The sequence below is a fragment of the Glycine soja genome, chromosome 13 (assembly GCF_004193775.1).
Source record: "Glycine soja cultivar W05 chromosome 13, ASM419377v2, whole genome shotgun sequence".
Lineage (NCBI taxonomy): Eukaryota > Viridiplantae > Streptophyta > Magnoliopsida > Fabales > Fabaceae > Glycine > Glycine soja.
Window position 1 is genome coordinate 30476864 of NC_041014.1, and position 18710 is coordinate 30495573.

At 31.1% G+C, this 18710-nt stretch overlaps 2 protein-coding genes and 1 non-coding gene across 3 annotated transcripts; 1 reads left to right on the top strand and 2 right to left on the bottom strand.

The window, feature by feature from the left end:
• Window positions 1-2182: 2182 nt before the first annotated feature.
• Window positions 2183-3033, bottom strand: LOC114381336 (probable E3 ubiquitin-protein ligase XERICO). Its single transcript, XM_028340566.1, has one exon. It carries the CDS (start codon window positions 2855-2857, stop codon window positions 2432-2434), a length of 426 nt encoding a protein of 141 aa, XP_028196367.1. The 5' UTR covers window positions 2858-3033; the 3' UTR covers window positions 2183-2431.
• A 2440-nt stretch (window positions 3034-5473) lies between these two features.
• On the bottom strand, window positions 5474-10463 carry LOC114382528. The gene is made up of 15 exons (XM_028342008.1): window positions 10018-10463; window positions 8822-8927; window positions 8598-8709; window positions 8328-8471; window positions 8032-8136; window positions 7632-7715; window positions 7439-7554; window positions 7206-7307; window positions 7001-7114; window positions 6850-6906; window positions 6696-6762; window positions 6540-6593; window positions 6318-6392; window positions 6194-6229; window positions 5474-6034 (listed from the first exon to the last, which is right to left on the bottom strand). Exons 2-15 carry the CDS (start codon window positions 8839-8841, stop codon window positions 5921-5923), a joined length of 1200 nt encoding a protein of 399 aa, XP_028197809.1. The 5' UTR covers window positions 8842-8927; window positions 10018-10463; the 3' UTR covers window positions 5474-5920.
• Window positions 10464-12440: 1977 nt separating this feature from the next.
• TRNAR-ACG lies at window positions 12441-12513 on the top strand. The gene has a single exon. It is a non-coding gene; the product is annotated as a tRNA-Arg (tRNA).
• Window positions 12514-18710: the final 6197 nt, after the last annotated feature.

Genomic DNA, 18710 nt, shown 5'->3' on the forward strand with positions numbered 1-18710 from the left:
TTTATTTCCTGTTTATAAGAGTTTGTAATAAAAAATATTTTTTTAATTTTTTCACTAATTATTGCATAAAATAAAATAAAAATAATTTTTTAACCAAAATAATACTATATTAAAATGTGTTTCAAAAGTCAAGAAGTTCTAGTGAAACAAATCAATACGTGGCATTAAATACAATTTTCACGCATTCTTCGGTGTTTCAAGCAAAATCATTTAACACGCCATGAATGCTTAGAGTCTATCAATCAAAACCATACCCTCATCCCTTAATAAAAAAAAATTAAAAAAAAAAATCTATGCTCCGCTGAAAGAAAGAAAAAAAATTAGATGAAAAAAAATTAAAATGATAAAAATAAAAACATGAAAAATTGTCTATATACTTGAATAAGTAAAAAATGAAAAAAGATAGTCGTATATAAATAATTTTTTTATTCTTAAGATAAATTTTTCAATAGAAATATGGTATTAAAAAGGTTGTGTGTGGACAATATTTTTTATTTTATTACTAGTTGAAAAATTTGTTTATACATAAAGTTTGTTTGAAATACTTTTAAAATGTTCACTTTTAGCTTAGCTTTTTATACATTCTTTATGTTTTTATTTTTAATATATTTATTATTTTTTTACCTTTTTAAAATAAATTATAATTTTATTATTTTTTAGTTATTTTATATTTTTTATTTATTTTAATAATTAATTTTATTGAATATTTATATTTTAATAAATTAATTTTTAACTTTTAACTTTTAATTATTAACTAACTTTTTAACTAATTTTTTTCGACTTAATCAAATAAATACTTTATGATGCACAAAATATTAATAGTATCTCTCAAATTTATTACGCATGAATCACCCCAACTCCGAATAATTTTTCTCACTAAGCCTTACAGGAAAAAGAACAGCCTTTCTTGATTATAAAGATTTATTCTTTAATTATAAATTACCAATGTATCATAAGATTATTAAATTTTGTTAATTATTTTAAAATTATATCTAGAATGATTTTAATTAATTATTTATGTAAAAATCTTAATTTACATATACTCATTAAAAAAACAAGAGAGATTATTTTTGTTGTGAAAATATGAAAGCACAATTACACAAATGAAACGGAGAAAGACCGTGAGGCTATACTATACTGAAATGAAATAGTAAAATATGGCTCTTCTGAACTTTATATATAGTTTTTTTATTTAATAATGTGCCCGATCTCTATGATAACTGAAATATTATTTCTGAGTATATCGTTTTTCCGTTTAGTAAAAAATGAAACTACCCTTCTAATTTTTTCTCTTTTATGCATTTGAAGTGAGACTTGACAACAACATATTCACTAAATAAAATAAAACATTAGCTAAAGTGTGAAAAAAGTAAAAGCGGGAGGAATAAACTTCAAATTTCTTTTTTCTTAAATCTTTATTTAATCTTTTTACTGTAACTTAAGTTTCAATTTAATAATCTTCTATTTATTCATAATAATAACATTTTAAAAATTTAATTACCAATTAAGAGTCAATCAATTGCATTAATCTTACATAAGAAGATTCCGCTATGTGAGGACACAAATTTCTTTTGGTTATAAGTGATGACACGAACATTAAACAAAATGTTGTGACTAAAATTATAAAATGAGAGACCAAATTAAAAAAAACGATAGTTAAAACCTAAAATAAATTAGAAAATGGAAAACAGAATTTCACTTATTGAAAATATAAAAATAGATTAAAAACATATTTCTCTAAATATAATTGATAATTATTTACTAAATTAATTAAATTTAAAATACTGTCCTGATTAATTATTTATGTCATTAACATTTCCAATTTATAAATTAAATTATGTCTCGAATTTAAATTATGATTAACCCTTGCGTGTGGAATTAATCCTATAAATTATGATTGATGCTTGCGTATGAAATTAATACTGTATGGAAGTAATCCTGTAGGGAGCAAAATAGAGCTATGAATAATTTGGATAACTCAAATGATAAGCCTAGCTACTTAATCATTCAAATTGAAGCCTGTTTGTGTAACTCGTTAAATGGATTTTACCTACCGCTCTAAGATGGTGTTCGAACGGTTGGAAAAAATACCTAAAATCCATTTGAAAATTGAAACAAACTAACAAGCCGGAAGTATTAAATTAGAATTATCATGCAGCAATGAAAAGAGAATTTGGTATACTTGCACATACAAAATCAAGCTATTAATTAAGGCAACGTCATCTCTCATTATGTTCCATATATAAAAGCTAAAACATAGAGAAACTGAGTTGGGTTGAAGGAGGTTTACAAATCTAAAAGTAAAGAAATGAAAAGAGGCATTGATTCTTTTCACTATAACAAGTTAACAATATATAGCAACAACTACAACTATAGCTAGCTGGCTAGCTCTAATTGTAAATTTGAAACTAATTAACCTTTGTATATGTCTCTAGTCGATGGAACGACACAAGGGGCAAGTGCTGTGTTTGTTATCAAACTCAAACCATTTGTCTAAGCAACCTCTGTGGAAGTAATGCTTGCAAGGCAACTCACTAACCTCTTGATTGGCTTCAAAACGACACAAACAAACGCAGCACTCCACCATAGCCACACTTGTTCCTCCTCCTATGTCATGACTGTGGCACAATGACTTGTACTGAGTTATTGACACCCTCCTTTCCCGTGATGATGATGATGAACTAATTTCATCATCATGTTCAATGTTTGAAGAACTACTAGCAGCACTGCCACCAAACACTACTTGGAGCATGGATCTAAACATGCTCTTCAACAAAGCCACTGAGAAAACCGTGTTTATCACAAGCACAGGTAGCACCCCTTCAGATGCACTAATTGGGAAATTTGAGAGGCCCATAATTGATAATTATTCTCAGTTTCTCACTCACACACAACCACAAAATTGGTTTGGTTTTGGTTTGCTACTTAACACAAATTAATAAGGAGAATGAGACCAGACCCAGCACAGGACAACCCAACATATATAACAAAAAAACACAAGCCAACCCACTTGCCTGATAAACATTACATGTTATGTTAGAATTTATAGTAATATATATACAGAGAGAGAGAGAGAGACACTATAGTGAGTGATGTTCACATATTCTAACTAGCGAATACTAACCATGGTTGATGGTTCTATTGGGTGACCTTGGGAAAGGGGTTTTACGCGTGGCAACACGTGGTAAGTACTGAGGTGAAGTGAAAAATCAATAAAAAAAAAAGGAAAGTTTGAGAGAGCCACGTGTCCGTGGTGGCCACTCCGAGGTTTCTAGATTTTCGGCTGGGTCCGCGTAAAGCCCTTTAACTCGCTAACGCACTGCCTCAATCAATTATTTATTTCAACTTAAAATCTTCCACAAAGTATTCAAACTCTTTGTTATTATCATCATTTTTTCATTTTTTTTATAGGTTACTCCCTCCGTATAAATATAATAATTATCGTATAAGAAAAAAAATTATTTTCAATAATTATTATTTTAATTTTTAATATAATATTAATTATTTTTTTATTTATATCTCTTATAATATTAATCATAAATAACAAAATTATTAATGAATTAGTGATGTATAAAATTAATTTTATACAATTATTACTGTTTTTCATATGTGATTTTGGAACGAAGGCACTGCTGTGTTAGAATATTAGTTTTTATTATAACGATTTTCATTTTAAGTTTAAATATTTTAGTTAGAGTTTTAATTTTAATATAATGTCAATGTAAAAAATATTTTTATAAACATGTTTTTCATTTTTATTTTTTTTGAAAAAATCTATAGATTAATTATATAGATATAAATCGTCTTTCTAATTAATTTTCTTTTTTATCTAAAAACATCTATTTATACTGTTAGGAAAAAAAAAACATCTATTTATCGGTCGATATTTCAGTGTTGTATCTGTGTACACTTGTGAGGCATTTTTTTCTTAAAAAAGACTTTGACCTGACTTTTTTTTATCACGGAATAAGATACAGCGCTAACACGGTTTTTATATTTTTGTTATGCTTACTTATATTTATGCGTGACTAATTTTATTATGACAAATTCATAAGAATAATCTCTATAAAATATATCAACAAAAAAATAATTTTAAACATTTAATAATGTATGTTTAATATTTTCACATAATCTGTCATATACATATAATTAAAAACTTGGTTTAAAATGTATACATTTTTAGAGCTATCTTATATTACTTATAAAAAAATGTTAATAATATTTTTATTATGTTAAAAAATAGTTAATTAAAAATTAAAAAAAAAAGTAATATCTTTAATATAAAATGTTTGTGTTTAACAATTAAAAACATTTTAAAGGTTATAAAAGAATTAGAATCATTCATATCATAGGCTTGACTTAGTTTATGATAGGTTTAAAAAATATATGTCTTGTCAGGCTGACTTAATCAGCGTTTCTCACAATCCCAATTTAGACATTGCTATTTGCCTAAGAGATACATAACTCATAAAAGAGAAATGTTCCTTATTTTCCTTTCTCACAACCCCATTTTAGAAAGAAAGTGTTATTTGCCTAAGAGATCATAAAACTAGTGGCTACAATGTGAAACAGAGGCTAGAGAAGAAGACTGGTTTTAGCTGCTGGCTGCATCATAATGAGCCGAAACAAAAACAGCACAAGTTGAGCCGAACACACGGTTGTTTTTAATGTAGAAATTGGATTTTTTCTAACTCTGAAAGACGGAAATGAAATATATTTATTAGTCCAATTATAATTATGGCAAGTGACTAGATTAGATGAATTCCAGTGGCCCAACCCGTGATCAACAACACACACAAAACCAATTCCAAAAGTTTATAGTTGTTTGCTTCTTTCTCAAAATATACACCTGGCGTTCAGATATTGAAGAATCTAGTTGAGTTGTCGTCATCGTAGAGTTATTCAAGTGTTTGATTGAACATTCAACAACAATTTTGATTTTATTAAAACGATGGTAATCACCCGAAAAAAGCAAAAAAATTGTGCCCACAGCAACCATTTGGAAACAAATCTAGAAAGTTCACCAGAATTGAACACAAAGATACTGTGGAAATAGAACCCCGCATATCCTATTAGCGCCCCCACACCCCATTTTGAAAATGACTCTCCTGCCATTTTCTGTTTCTGGAGTCCTAATATCACACCTTCAAACATATATATATATTATCATTAATTAAAATCTATTAAAAATTACAATAACATAAAAAGTTATTAAATATGATATAGGATTCATTATCTTTTGCAATTTTTAAAATATTCCCATCAATAAAAAAGAATATGTTCAAAAAAATGCATAAAAAGTATTACTAGCATTTCTTTCTTCTCTTTTTCTTTTTAAACTGAAACAACTCAACATCAATTAATCCATATGCATGGGTGATCCACATGCTTGGTGTTGATGGTAAATAAATATAATATGGAATAAATAAAATATAAAAATATAAAATAAAATTGTACAATCATTATTTAAACATTTTATAATAAAATCAATTTTTAAATTTTTATTCCAGTATCTGACAAGTAGAATAAAACAATAAGAAAATGTAACACTATTATAGTAATAGTCCTGTCTCCTCATCCCAAGGGTATGATAATTATGACATTTCGTTTTCTTTAATCCCAAAAACCCTAAAGAACTTCGTTGTCAGCCTCCAATTTAAGGATTCACTAGCATTTCCATTTCCTATAAGCACCTTCGTTAGCAGCAATAATAATTCTCTTCACTAGATTTACTCACTGTTAAGTACAGCAATTTCTACATCGAAATGATGTTTGGTCCCTAGCTAGGACTCTATATTGTGATTGCATTGCATGTACGTAACGTTACATAGGAATATTTTTTTTTTTTTAAGGGAAAATTCTACGCGTAAGGCTAAGGGTAGTAACAATATGTTTACAAGTCAACTTAGGCCGAAGTCACCTAATGAGCAGTGGAATTAGATGTATCAATTCCAATGGAGTTGTGATACGCGTATTCAGCATTTGCCAACCGACTCTGGAACATGGTCCACTCCTTTCTACACCGCTCCCTCACCTAGCACCAACAACATTTGAACATCAACAAATTTCATTATCAAAATACAGATTCTTCATTAATACCATAATCTACAATCATAAGAAAAGTGATCAAAACAAATAGTCTAATAGTTTACAATGTAATAAAGATTAAGAATATTGAACAAGTAAAACATACCCCCTGCCATGGCGCTTTCCCTGTTTGAGATTCACCCTGCAGAGAAAAGGAGAATAGTTTTTTTAGTGAAATTGTTTTAGTCTTAGACTCTAGAGTAGTCATGGACTCATGGTAAAGAAAATACCTGATTCCCTAGTGAGGGAATACCTTGGTGAACAATCCACTGAGAATCAACAACTCCAATCTTCTCATGTGCAGGCTATATCAGAAAAAGGAGAATAGTTTAAAGTTACACAGAATGTTACAGATTGCATTTTTATTTTTCACTTTTTTTTTTCATTGGCATGTGCTTATCTTAAGGTCACACCAAATTAGACGATTTGAGAAAATGTGAGAATGGACTCACCTCAACACATTTTCTAAGAGCAAAATCAAGACCCCACCCATGGACCAAGTCATTCTGCATGTCAAGTGGTACAATCATAATTTTACCAAGTGCTTAAAGAACAACTTATCAAGGACATCTTTTAAAACAATTAGGACTTTAGGATTAACAGTCAACCTGAATCATATGCCACACACAGCGCCATGCATCTCGCGAGAACACTGGAGCCATAATCTCAACAAACCTGCATTTGTATTAACAGTGCTAGCACAATGAGATGCAGTCTTGTAGACTATATAATGTAATGATAAATACATAAGCAGCTACTTACGCTGCACAAGGAGGCAAATGAGGGTCAGAACACCATCCTGGTTTCTCCTCTGTCACTCTAACAGAAATACAAGAAAATAAACAGTAAATGCACATTCTTTAAAATAACATGAACTGCCATAAAACTGGTGCAGCACTCCAATCATTCTTACTTGTGAACTTCCTGATCACCTCTTCTTTTTGTCATTTGCCATGTCAACCCTCTATTAGGCTCCAAGCCAGGCTGTGAAATCTCCAAGCCATGCTTCCTCACAAGTTTTATGTACCTGCACTTGAAATAAGAGAGGCATATGAAAATTTGATTAGAAATTAAATAAAATATTTTAAAAAAAAATCCCTCTCATATCCAATACTCACTCTTCTGCATTAAAATGCTCAACACCCAGGTCTTCATCCCATATGAATATATAGTCATATGGTGCCACAATGTCAGGATGCAGAAACCGCTTGGCATACCACCTAAGAGGGAAAAACTAAAATTGTCAATGTATTAACATAATTGAAATTAGGTAAGCACTAAACACTATTAATTGCAAAAACTACAACGAAAATTTCTCCTCTAAAAAATAATGAACAGCTTAGCTCCTTACCACTTGGTCTGTTTGTGAACACTCACATGAATAGCCTGCTTTGACCATTCAAACTCATCCCATTCAGTAGTTCGGCCATCATAATGAAATAGCAGAATAGTGAAGTTCCCTGAAAACTGTTAAAGCAAATTCTCAGTTAAAAGACACATAAACAAGCATATGCAAACAGAGAGAGGAATGAACTGATTAAGACCTTTTTCACAGCTGCATCAATATTATTTTTCTGATCATAGCCAACAGTGAAGGTTACAAGGTAATTTGGCCTGGACGTTAGATCCTGCAAGTGTGAACTTAATTAAATGCTCAGTCCACTAAATATTTGTTTGTTTTCCTTCATATAAGCAAGCAAATAATCTAGCCAAACATATGAAAGACTTATTTTGCTTTGCTATCATGTAGCACTTAACAAGGCCCTAAGCTGAAATTTAGCTACATTATTTTGATGCACAAAAAAGACAAGCTTTCGTTGCTCCAACTCCCCTACCCACCTCACAAAATGGAAGAAAAATAGGGAGAGAAAAAAAAAAACAAATTTCTAGTGATATTTGGAATTGTGGCCACAACGAGCCTATAAACTGTTTTAGGATACACACCTCACTGGGCTTACCCCACAGTCTACGCAAATAATAGTCCGACTCAGCTTCAACAATGCCGGGAGGTAATCTTTCTGCACCTCTTGGATTTGATGGAACCCAAATCTGAAGAGAAGCAAGAAAATAAGGAGCATGTGAGTGATCAATAATTCAATATACAGACTCTCTAAGTAACCGTTTAGGAACAAGAACATGAAAAGGTCACTATAAAAGGCATGGATCATTAACTACCTAGAATCCCCATAAAACCAGTGGCTTAAAATGCCTTAACAATGATGACAGGATGCAGTGTGTACCTTTGATGTATCATTTGATAATTGAACCTGCGATGAACTTCTTTTGTTACCATTATTCATAAAAGACCAAGCCTGGCGACCTGTATATCTGTCTTCGATGTAAGAAAGATCAATGGAGGGAAGCAGGCCAGATGGGAGATTCAACTGCAAATTGTTATGCGCTGTTAGCATACCATTATCAAGTCCAATAACATAAAACCATTGACAAAAAATTATTTCTGCAGAAACTATGCCATAAAGAGGAGAGGAAAGAGATACTCAGTCTTGCACCTTTGTTATTGACAATGTTGGAACTGATACTCCTATAAAGAATCCTAAAACTATACTAATAAAAGTTGTCACAAAAAACCTCATAATTTCACTTGGTTTTCTACCAGCAGAACTGCAGTCAATGAAATGGAAATGTCCAATGTCAATTGAAGGGAGTTGTTGAAATTAACCAGAATACACAAAATTTCTTGTTAAATAAACATAGCTATCACCAATGATTAGACCTGCGAGTGATGATTCCCATTTATGTTGGAACTTCTGTAACTGTATGTTCATAAAACTATATGGAGGAGCTATTCTTCACTGTTTATCAATTGGCAAGTATCCTCCCTATAAGAAACAAATATGCTTGTTAAATTAAAATAATAAAAACCCTGCCAAAGGAACAAAGCGGAAAGAACAAGAAACATTAAAAATTTGGAACCCGATAATGATTCTGATTTCAAAAGAACACAAGGGATAATTGTTTTACGAGACAAAAAATTTATCTTGTTAGGAATACAAATTATACAATATCCCCTAATATCATCTCAAATCCCCAACATAGCATTGGCATTTACAATATTAGTTTACTTCTATCCACGAAGGTGTTCCACAACCCAAGAGCATGGCAACTTATCATAGTACCATTCTGTTGAACTTTTCCAACCATATCAAATGGCAGTTATTGAAGCAAGAGCACTTCTAAAAGGCACTGTCGGTGGTTAGTGTGGTAGAAATTTCCAAGAAGCAAAAAGCAAAGGAACCAAGTTTAGCTAACAGTTCTTGAAGAAAGACACCGAGTGAAATGAAACATAGGCAAGAAAAGCATGTGTTTTTTTTTCCTCAATAACCTCCGAAATCATCTCAGATAGGTTGGACAACTCATGTGATCTCTTTGACAGAAGATGGATACGGATTTACATAGATATTGACACCCAACATAGTAGCTTCACTACACATATGCAAAACCACGCGGCAATTTCTATGCAAAATATAGAAACTGCCATTAAAACATTCAAATAAAAGGAAGGAAGAAAAAGGAAAGAGAAAATATAAAACTTGCCATATCTGAACTATCTTAATTTTTTATAAACAAAAAACCTTTAACAAGCAAAAACTCTCTCTTGAGAAAATTATTGATAAGCTTTTTGGGAAAAGAGGCACAATTAATGATTGCACTACCACTTAACATAATCTGAATTCATAAATCATTTTGCGGCATCTATAATCGATAAACTGAAACTCTATTGAATGCTATGACCATGATCCTAAATTTTAAGACTTTTTTATCTTTCTTTCGGAAAAGAAGGGGAAAAGGGAATAAAATTACATGGGGTTGTGTTTTCCGGAAATTTGATCCTAGTATTTGAAGCTTCCAACTTTAGTTTATGGATTCTGAAACTGCAAAGACAATAAATAAGAGAAGCAGAAAACGTACCAGGAACAGGAAGAGCAAGAGGAAGATCTGAGCAAAAATGGAAGCTTTTTCTGGTGAAAAGCTGAGAAAAAAACAGCCCAAGTGCGAGGAGTTTGATGATGTTGATCGAAAACAAACAATGAAGTTATAGAGCGAGAAAAGAAAGAATTTTTCAGCGGCAGAGACACGTGTATGAAGAAATAAATGAAGGGTGGAATCTTCTTCCCTCTCTCTATGGTTTGGGTTTATAGCAAAAGCACAACCAAGCAAGATCTTAATAGAGTTTAAACATCATGCAGGGTCATGGTCCTCTGTTTTGTACTCCTTGTTTTGGTTTTGGTTTTTGAGTTCCCTTGCTCTTCTTCAACCTTTACTTTACAGAAATTAATGAGAGAGAGAGAGAGCAATGGCTGTGATTAGTGATTGCATTTGAATTTTCAAATCAAATGTTATTAGGATGATTTGTGATAAGAGATAAGTAATTGTGCTTTTGATTGAAGCTGTTGGTGTAAAAGATAAGAAGAGGTGGTGGTACCACTAAAAAAATAAAAATAAAAAATAAATAAAGTTATGGGGTGGTGTTTTGTTAATGCATTTATTAGGCAAAGGATTTAGGTCGAATGAAATTGATGACGTTCCTGCTTCAAAAGGGATTAGGAATTTAGGACTCTTATGGATGTTTGTCACTAAACAAAACAAAGACGAGAGTGGACTTATAAAATCTTTTTTACCTTAACAATGCTTAAAAATTAGAGAATGTTACGAAGTGTTTTTATAATATTGATTAATTAATTGAAGGTACTAATAATTGCCTATTGGAATTTTCTTATAAAAAAATATTATTTAAAAGTGATTTCTTAATCATTAAGAACATCTTAGTTATGTTGGTTTTAAAGAGATTTTGACACATTCTTAATATTTTAAAATCTTATATAACTTTTTTTATAATTTAATGAAAAGTAGTCACATAAATAAAATATAATGTTGAATCAATTATGAAATTAATTTTTAATATGAGACTTAAATACACATAAAACTCTAGATTTTTATAAAAAGAATATTATGTATGAATCAAACTAATGTCTTATCTCACAAATCAAGTATGTATTATTAATTGAGTTAATCATAGTTCAATATTTTAATAGTTACGTTAACATAAGATTGTAGAAATTAATTTGAAATATGAAAAACAGGGGAAATTATTGAATTTTATAAAATCGTGAAGAGTGTTTGGAGAAGTATTTTTATTGAAATTTGTTTACAAACTTACTTTTTTTTTTCTCGTAGTGTAATTTTCTTTTCTTTTTTTACAAAAAAAAAAATCATGTAATAAGGAGTTTCTATATCTAAAAATTAAACTAAAATGCATAATAACTACTAGTACTTTTGTGTTCACCAAAAAAACTAAGTACTTTTGTGCTTCCATGAATCATGATATTATAATTTCGTTTAATTTTACAGTTTTCTGAGAAGTAAAAAATTCAATCAAGTTAGGGGACCTAGATATTGAATGGTCTGAAATAATATGTGAGTAATCAAAATTGATTGTGTTGTGACAGCATCATAATTCAATCTAGTTAGGCATAATAGTAATATTCAGAGTCATAGCCAAAGAATTTGAAGAGCCAAATTATTAAGAAAGAGCCAAATAAATTAAGAATGTTCAGGGAAATTACCCCATGCAGCCGTCAACATGGAATGGAATTGTGAACATATGACCCATTCAGGACATGTACTGATTTGACATTGGAGTGTTTATGCAGTTCTTATTGTTCGCTAGAAATCATTGTAGTCATCATTCAACATTGAAGTCCATTGCTTATTATCGATGCAAAAACTATCTCAGTGAGTATGAGAACTCAAACTCAATATCATATCAGAAATTTGTTTATTCTAATACTATCACATTTAATGTTTATTTCATTTAATAAATTTTTATAAATGCTAAATTAAAATATACCAATACAACCATTATTAAATCATGTAATATTATTCTTAAAAAAATCCACGTAATACTATCTTCATGATCATATATATCTATTTTTTGAATCAATTAAACATTTGTATACATTTATTCTTATAGTCTACATTTAATTGTATTTTAAAAAAATATCATTCATTAAATTAAAGTTATTTAATGAAATATCAAACAGTTGTTGATTACCTGGGTTTTTTTTATAATAGATGTTCATTTTTTTTTTAAATGATAACTTTTAATATAACAATTAAATTAATAAAATTTAATGTTTATGAGAAGATATTAAACTAAAAGAGCATCTTTAATCCCCTTCTTATTGTTTAAAATCTCTTTTTTAGTTTTTATTACCTGTTGTCATACAACAAATTCTCCCCTAGGCTTATCATGCATAGAGCATACTGTTCATAATTTGCTTCATAAACTTAACAATTTTATTATTATTCTGAACGCAGTTGAATGTCGCTTAGACTCCATGGCCCAATGGATAAGGCGCTGGTCTACGGAACCAGAGATTCTGGGTTCGATCCCCAGTGGAGTCGTTTCATATTTTTGTAATTTACAATCCCTGCAAAAGTTTGTTCAACTGAGATATCATTATCAAGGTTATCTGATTTTTATTTTTTAACCACATATCTCTCTTTAAAAATCATATACTATAAAACAGCCATCAAGAATCTAAGTGTAGAGATGCTATTTATTTACAACTTTGATTACAAAGTCACAAGTGACCTGTGCTATATATAGTCCAGGTGTCATTGGAGACACCAGAAATTTTTGCTTTGGTAAAAATTGTGTAACGTTTATGTTTAGCACCAAACTCTTAACTCTGTAGCGAGTTCTACACTGCTATCTAATCAGATCCTTATTATTCAATTTATGAGACAGATTATGACAAATACTGAAAGCTCAACTAAGAGTCTAAGAGACTAGAAGGAAAAAGAAAGTCAAAATTTATAATATATTCAACACCCCCGAATATAAATGCTAGTTAAGAATTTATCCGTTAGGATGATATGATTTTGACGCCTAAGCATTGACCCAAAAATTAAGTCCAATAATCATAGAAAACAATATGCAGCGTGTCTGATATTTTCATTGGACACTCACTAGAAATAAGGTACAGTTTTCTTTTTTCAAATATTTAATCTAATTCGACAAAAAAAAAATGATCATTTGTCATATATGCGTGAGTAATATAAAGTTCGCCAATATTAATGAATATAACACATCATGTTCTAAAATAACTACGAGAACAAATATTAATCTAAAAAAATTGTAAAATAAAATAGAACATTTGTCATGAGATTGTGTATTGGACTTTTCCCTTCAAAGATACTTAATAGTTGACATCTCTAGTGAGAAAAAAAAAAGAGCGAAGTATAAATGTATTTATGGGTGACAAAATATGATAGGAAAAAAATAGATTATAAGTGTTAATTTTTTATTTTTTTTACTGAAGATTATAAGTGTTGATAAACTGTATAGAGTCCTTAAAAAAATGTATAGAGTAAAAGCCTAGCTAAAATGTGTTTATAAATCATTAGTATGTACGAATAAATAGAGAGAAAGAGAATGTGGGATAAAAGATATTACTAAAAAATATACATATTTAAATCTTGAAGACATTGAATCTGACTAATTTAACGCAACGTGTGCTTTTTTGTTCAAATGTTTATTTCTCGTTATTGGTTAATTATTTTAATTATACAATAATATCAGTGTCATCACAACAATAATGTATGATTTTTCATTTGGACATTTGTAACCTAAGATTGGGACTTTGATCGGGTAATTGCAAAGTAATGCTTCAAGGAACCAAGATGGTGCCACCACGTTCCAAAAACGCCATATCAAGTGTAAAACATAATCTCAATTTGACTCTTGCAAACTAGCAAAACACTACAAGTGTATATGTTTGATTTCTCAAAATACTATTCTTTTTCCATTCATCCAAGTAGGTATCCTCGATCAGAGGTTATCTTGCTAAACTGTATGATAAGATAATAATAAAGACAGCAGGAAGTTTAATTAGGTAGAAAAAAAATTATTGTCATATGCATTAGCAACATTTGTATTCAACTTAGAACAAGCAGTTGATAGGAAGAGCCCATTGATGAATCTGCCGTAATCGTAATACCAATCAGAACATTCGAAAACTTCTCGTGCCCTTGTTATTAAAAAAAATTAAGTTCCATGACCAAAATATTAAGGCTTTTGGGGTGCCTATCACTGCAAAATAACTGTAACCGTATTGATCGCATTTATATACTATAATTTTCACGACATCAAAGAACGCAATACAATTTTAAAATTATATTGGCAGACTCATTATCCCACGCGGTTTCATTTCAGGGAACACAAATAACCCCACCGTGATCATAAGCATAATAAAAAACAATAAAAATCTAATAACAAGATTCTAAAAAAAAAAAAAACACAAGGAATCAGAAATATTCCTTGACGATTTAGCCATAGAAATTTCCATTCGCTAATTCGACAACTGACCAAACCAAGAAAATTGTAACGGTTACATTACGCGTGTGTTTGGATTGTGGTGAAAGTGAAACGGTCTCGGACTTTTTTTGAAAAAAATGTAAATTATATTAAATCCAAAATGATACAATAATAAACGGGATATGTCCCGCAGTTAAAGAAAATCAAAAGTCTTCCTAATATAAGAAGACCTATATCAAGATGTTAAAATAAATGTAACAGGTGCGCTTGTCTATACATAAGAAACTTAATCTTACTAATAATCTCTGTTACAGAAAATTGATAATCTTCAAAAATCAGCTTGTTCCTAGACAGCCAGATGCAGTAGACTATGATTGCTATAGCCAGATAACGTAATTTTCCTTGAACACCTGATGTGGATCTGCCCCTAATTCTCGGACTTTGTGCTACCGCAAAGTGCAGTGGAGAAACAAACACGCATTACATTTGTGTGTTGAGAGGAGCAAGCAAATTATCCTTAGCAGCAGTTTGCATGGTTGTGCCACGTGTTGGTTCGTGAGTGGGCCTTGAGACTCATTCCCAACCCCACGTTGATGTTCGCCAAATCGTCCTTGTGGGCCATCAGAATCTCCTCAGGTTTCGTGCCACCCAAATATCTAGACCTGACACCAACGTAACCCTTTGGAAATCTCGGACCGACCATGAAGGACGATTTAGAGTTTGGTGACTCCGAGATTCCGCCGCCACCCACACCTGGGTCTCGCAACCTCTCACGTGATTCGCCGGAACCCTCTCGGACTCACCAAAGGGAGGCGTAGTGCAAGAGGCGCTTCACGTGATCTATTGACTCTGAGAAGGAGGTGAATTTGAAAGTGAAATTGTTGAGATTATTGGCGAAATTTGATTCCCATAAAACATTAAAATTGATACCCATAACTTTGAGTTTAAAAATAAAGATGTTCGATTTTTAAAAAAGAAAAAATAATTAAAAAGAATGACATGGTCAATGAAGTAATACTGATTATTGCAGTTGAATAAAATATTTAAAAAAGAAAAAAATTATTTAAATTTATTTAATATTTGCATTACAGAGAGAAAACATTGGAAATGGGAGTGGAGAGGGAGAAGAAAGGAGAAGGGAGTCATATTAAGAGATTGCCATATCCATATATTATGAAGAGATCGCCCCGGCAATTCTTTTATACTTTTAACTTTTTTAAGCATTTATTTTAATTTAATAAAAAATACATACAGCATATGGAAAATAATATATTACATGTTATATATAATATATATTTTAAAAAAACTAATTGAAATCTAAAAATTAGTTTATTAAATTATAAATATTTAATAAAATTAGTTGTCTTTTATATAATATAAAATCAGTTGTAGAAGTAATTCAAAATATAAAATAATATAAAAACAATTTATTTTAAAAAGATAATCAAAAAATTAAATAAATATATTAAAGATAAAAAAATAAAAACTGAAAAGTATTAAAAAAACATGTTTACAGAATAGTCTAGTAATTCTTTTACCTAATAAAAAAATTAAAAATTAATAAAAATGTGTTGCTAAAAATAGTCATAATAATGTAATTTAATAAAAGAAAATATCAGAAATCTGTCAAAAAAATATCGTAAACCTTTTTACTTTAATAATAGTTTTTTACAAGATTGTCTAAATTAGGTCATTATTAATTATTATTTAGTAGAGAGTATAAAAATTAAACTCAATGTCTAAAATCAGACGTATGTAATGACGCTAGAAGATTACATTGAAATAAATCTTGGGGTGGTGATCCCTATTACATCAGAGTTTAGCAAATGGCCCTCAAAACTCATGAACTCTAACTTCATATCACAAGCAAAATTGGCTAAGGCATCAACACATCTATTATCTTCTTTAAAAGTATGAACAATCATAACATTACCTCCTTGCGTCAAAGAATGAATTGCCTGGACCAACCTAAGACCAGTAGCACAACCGGCTCCAAAAACCAGTGAGGGACTTCACAACAACCTACAAATCAGAATTAATAATTAACTGATACCATGTCTTCTTCACAAGCTTCATCCCCTAAAAAATCCCCCATAATTCAGCCACAAAAGCTAAAGCATTGCCAAGCTTTTTCGCAAAACCACGTAACCATCTCCCCATGTGATCTCTAACAAGGTCACCTTAACCTGCCATTTGATAGTATCCCACATGGAACCATCTGAACTGAGACAAAAGGCTCCTATTGAAGAAGGATGCCATCCTACCTCAACTCGAGTTCTCTGCTTATTGGTTAGAGTTAATGGTCTCATAGGATTGTCCACATAATCCTCCCATTGTTGAATCAAGAAATGTCATGGTTTAGGAGGGCATACAAAATTCTGGTAATGAACATGCTTGTTTCTCCACAGCTATAAAAAAAATAGCAAGTAGTTGTCCACAATTCTGCCCAAGGATTCAGATTATCCCTGTCTGCTTCAGTATAAAGGTTCAACTGCAACCAATCTTGGAAATTCATTCCAAAGAAATTACTCATGTGATTTAGATGAACTAAATGTGTCCAAGTCCAAATCGCCAAGGAACAGTGTCTCAGCACATGAACCATAGTCTCTTCCACAGTATGGCAATGATGAGAAAAAGGATTGTTTGAGCCCCGCTTGATTGTCCTACTATTAGTGCAAAGTCTCTCATGAGTTGCTTGCCAGAGGAAAACATGCATCCTCTGAGGAACTTGAAGCTTCCAGATTTTCTTCTAACGCCCCCTATTTGTCATAACATAAATGTATATCTTCCCAACCTTTCCCTTGATCACATTCTCCTAATCAATCCAGCGTCATTATAAGGAGGCATAATAGGCAAAATACACCGAATCAACTCATTTGGCAACATTGAGTTCAATAAAGCATCATAGTTGGCCACCCCACAACATGAGAGTCTCTTGTATTACCATGATCTCCCCAAATAAAGTATCTTTGAGTTTTCTGAATTTTCTCTAAGACAGTCTTTGGGATCATAGTCGTCACCATAAGATAAATCGACAAGGACTGAATTACCGATTTTGCAAGAGTGATCTGGCTTGCTAGAAAGAATTGTTGTGATGTCCACCCCGAGAGCTTTTGGGAAACTCTCTCAACAAGATACTGGAAGTCATTACATCTAGGGACTTTACTAAGCAGAGGCACACCTAAATATCTTTCCATAGAATTTGACTCATTAAAAGATGAAAGCTTGACTATAGCATTTCTAGTATGGGGATCCACATTCTTTGACAAATAAATATTAGATTTCTTTGCACTAATGGTTTGACCTAAGATTGTATAAAATAAATCCAACACCCTTTGCACACATTTGATTTGTTGGATTGATGCTTCCCCAAAAAGTAACATATCGTCCATAAACATGAGATGGAAGACTTGAGGGCCATCTTTACCAGCTCTCATAGGAGTCCAAAGACCTGCATTCACGGCTTCAAGGATTAAATGGGTGAGTTTATCCATACAATAACAAATATATAAGGAGATATAGGATCTCCTTGGTGCAAACCCCTTTAAGGGGGGTGAGGGAGGAAGCTCTACGACCATTCCAAAGCACGTTCGATAGAACAAAAGAAATGCAATGCATAATGACTGAAATGAGATTTTGAGGGAGACCGACCCATTTCATGGAGAATGTGATCAATAAAGCTTCATCTCATTTTGTCATAAGCTTTTTTGGCAAGATCCACCTTAATGACAAAGAAACTAGGCTATAGAGGCAAATAACACAATAAGGGGGGATTGGATTGTATTTTTAGAAATTTAAACTTTTCTTGAAACAAACACATGTTTTTCTTCATCAATAAAGCTTCATCTCATTTTTATTGTTTTTCTTGAAACAATCATCTTATCCAAGTTTTATTGAAAACAAATAACAAATATAGTGAAAATCTTGATAGTAGGAAGAGACAATCTTTTTCTTAACAAACCAAAAAAAAATAAAATCTAAGAACAAATTCAAATCCTTTATTAGTTAAACACCAAGGAAAGCAATGAAAAAAAACACACAAGAATTTATACTGATTCATCTAAACCACCAAGACTACGTCCAATTCTTGGTAATCTACCAAGTTCCACTAACTTATCAAAAGTTAAGTATTCTTCATTGTCACTTCTGACTCTTACAAAGATAAGCTCTATCCCAAGCTTGAATTCAACGCAATATTTTTTGTCCTATCAAGCCATTGTTGGCTCTAAACAAATCAACAAGATTTGTTGTAAGATTGTTCAATCACTAATAAATGACCGTC

Bases quoted from the DNA above. Each gene is read 5' to 3' on its own strand.
- LOC114382528 (XM_028342008.1), bottom strand. From the start codon at position 8,841: ATGGGAATCATCACTCGCAG. The intron at 8,710-8,821 runs GTCTAATCATTG...CATTGACTGCAG, and splicing joins ATGGGAATCATCACTCGCAG to TTCTGCTGGTAGAAAACCAA. The intron at 7,115-7,205 runs GTGAGTATTGGA...TTTCAAGTGCAG, and splicing joins GAGCATTTTAATGCAGAAGA to GTACATAAAACTTGTGAGGA.
- LOC114381336 (XM_028340566.1), bottom strand. From the start codon at position 2,857: ATGGGCCTCTCAAATTTCCCAATTAGTGCATCTGAAGGGGTGCTACCT.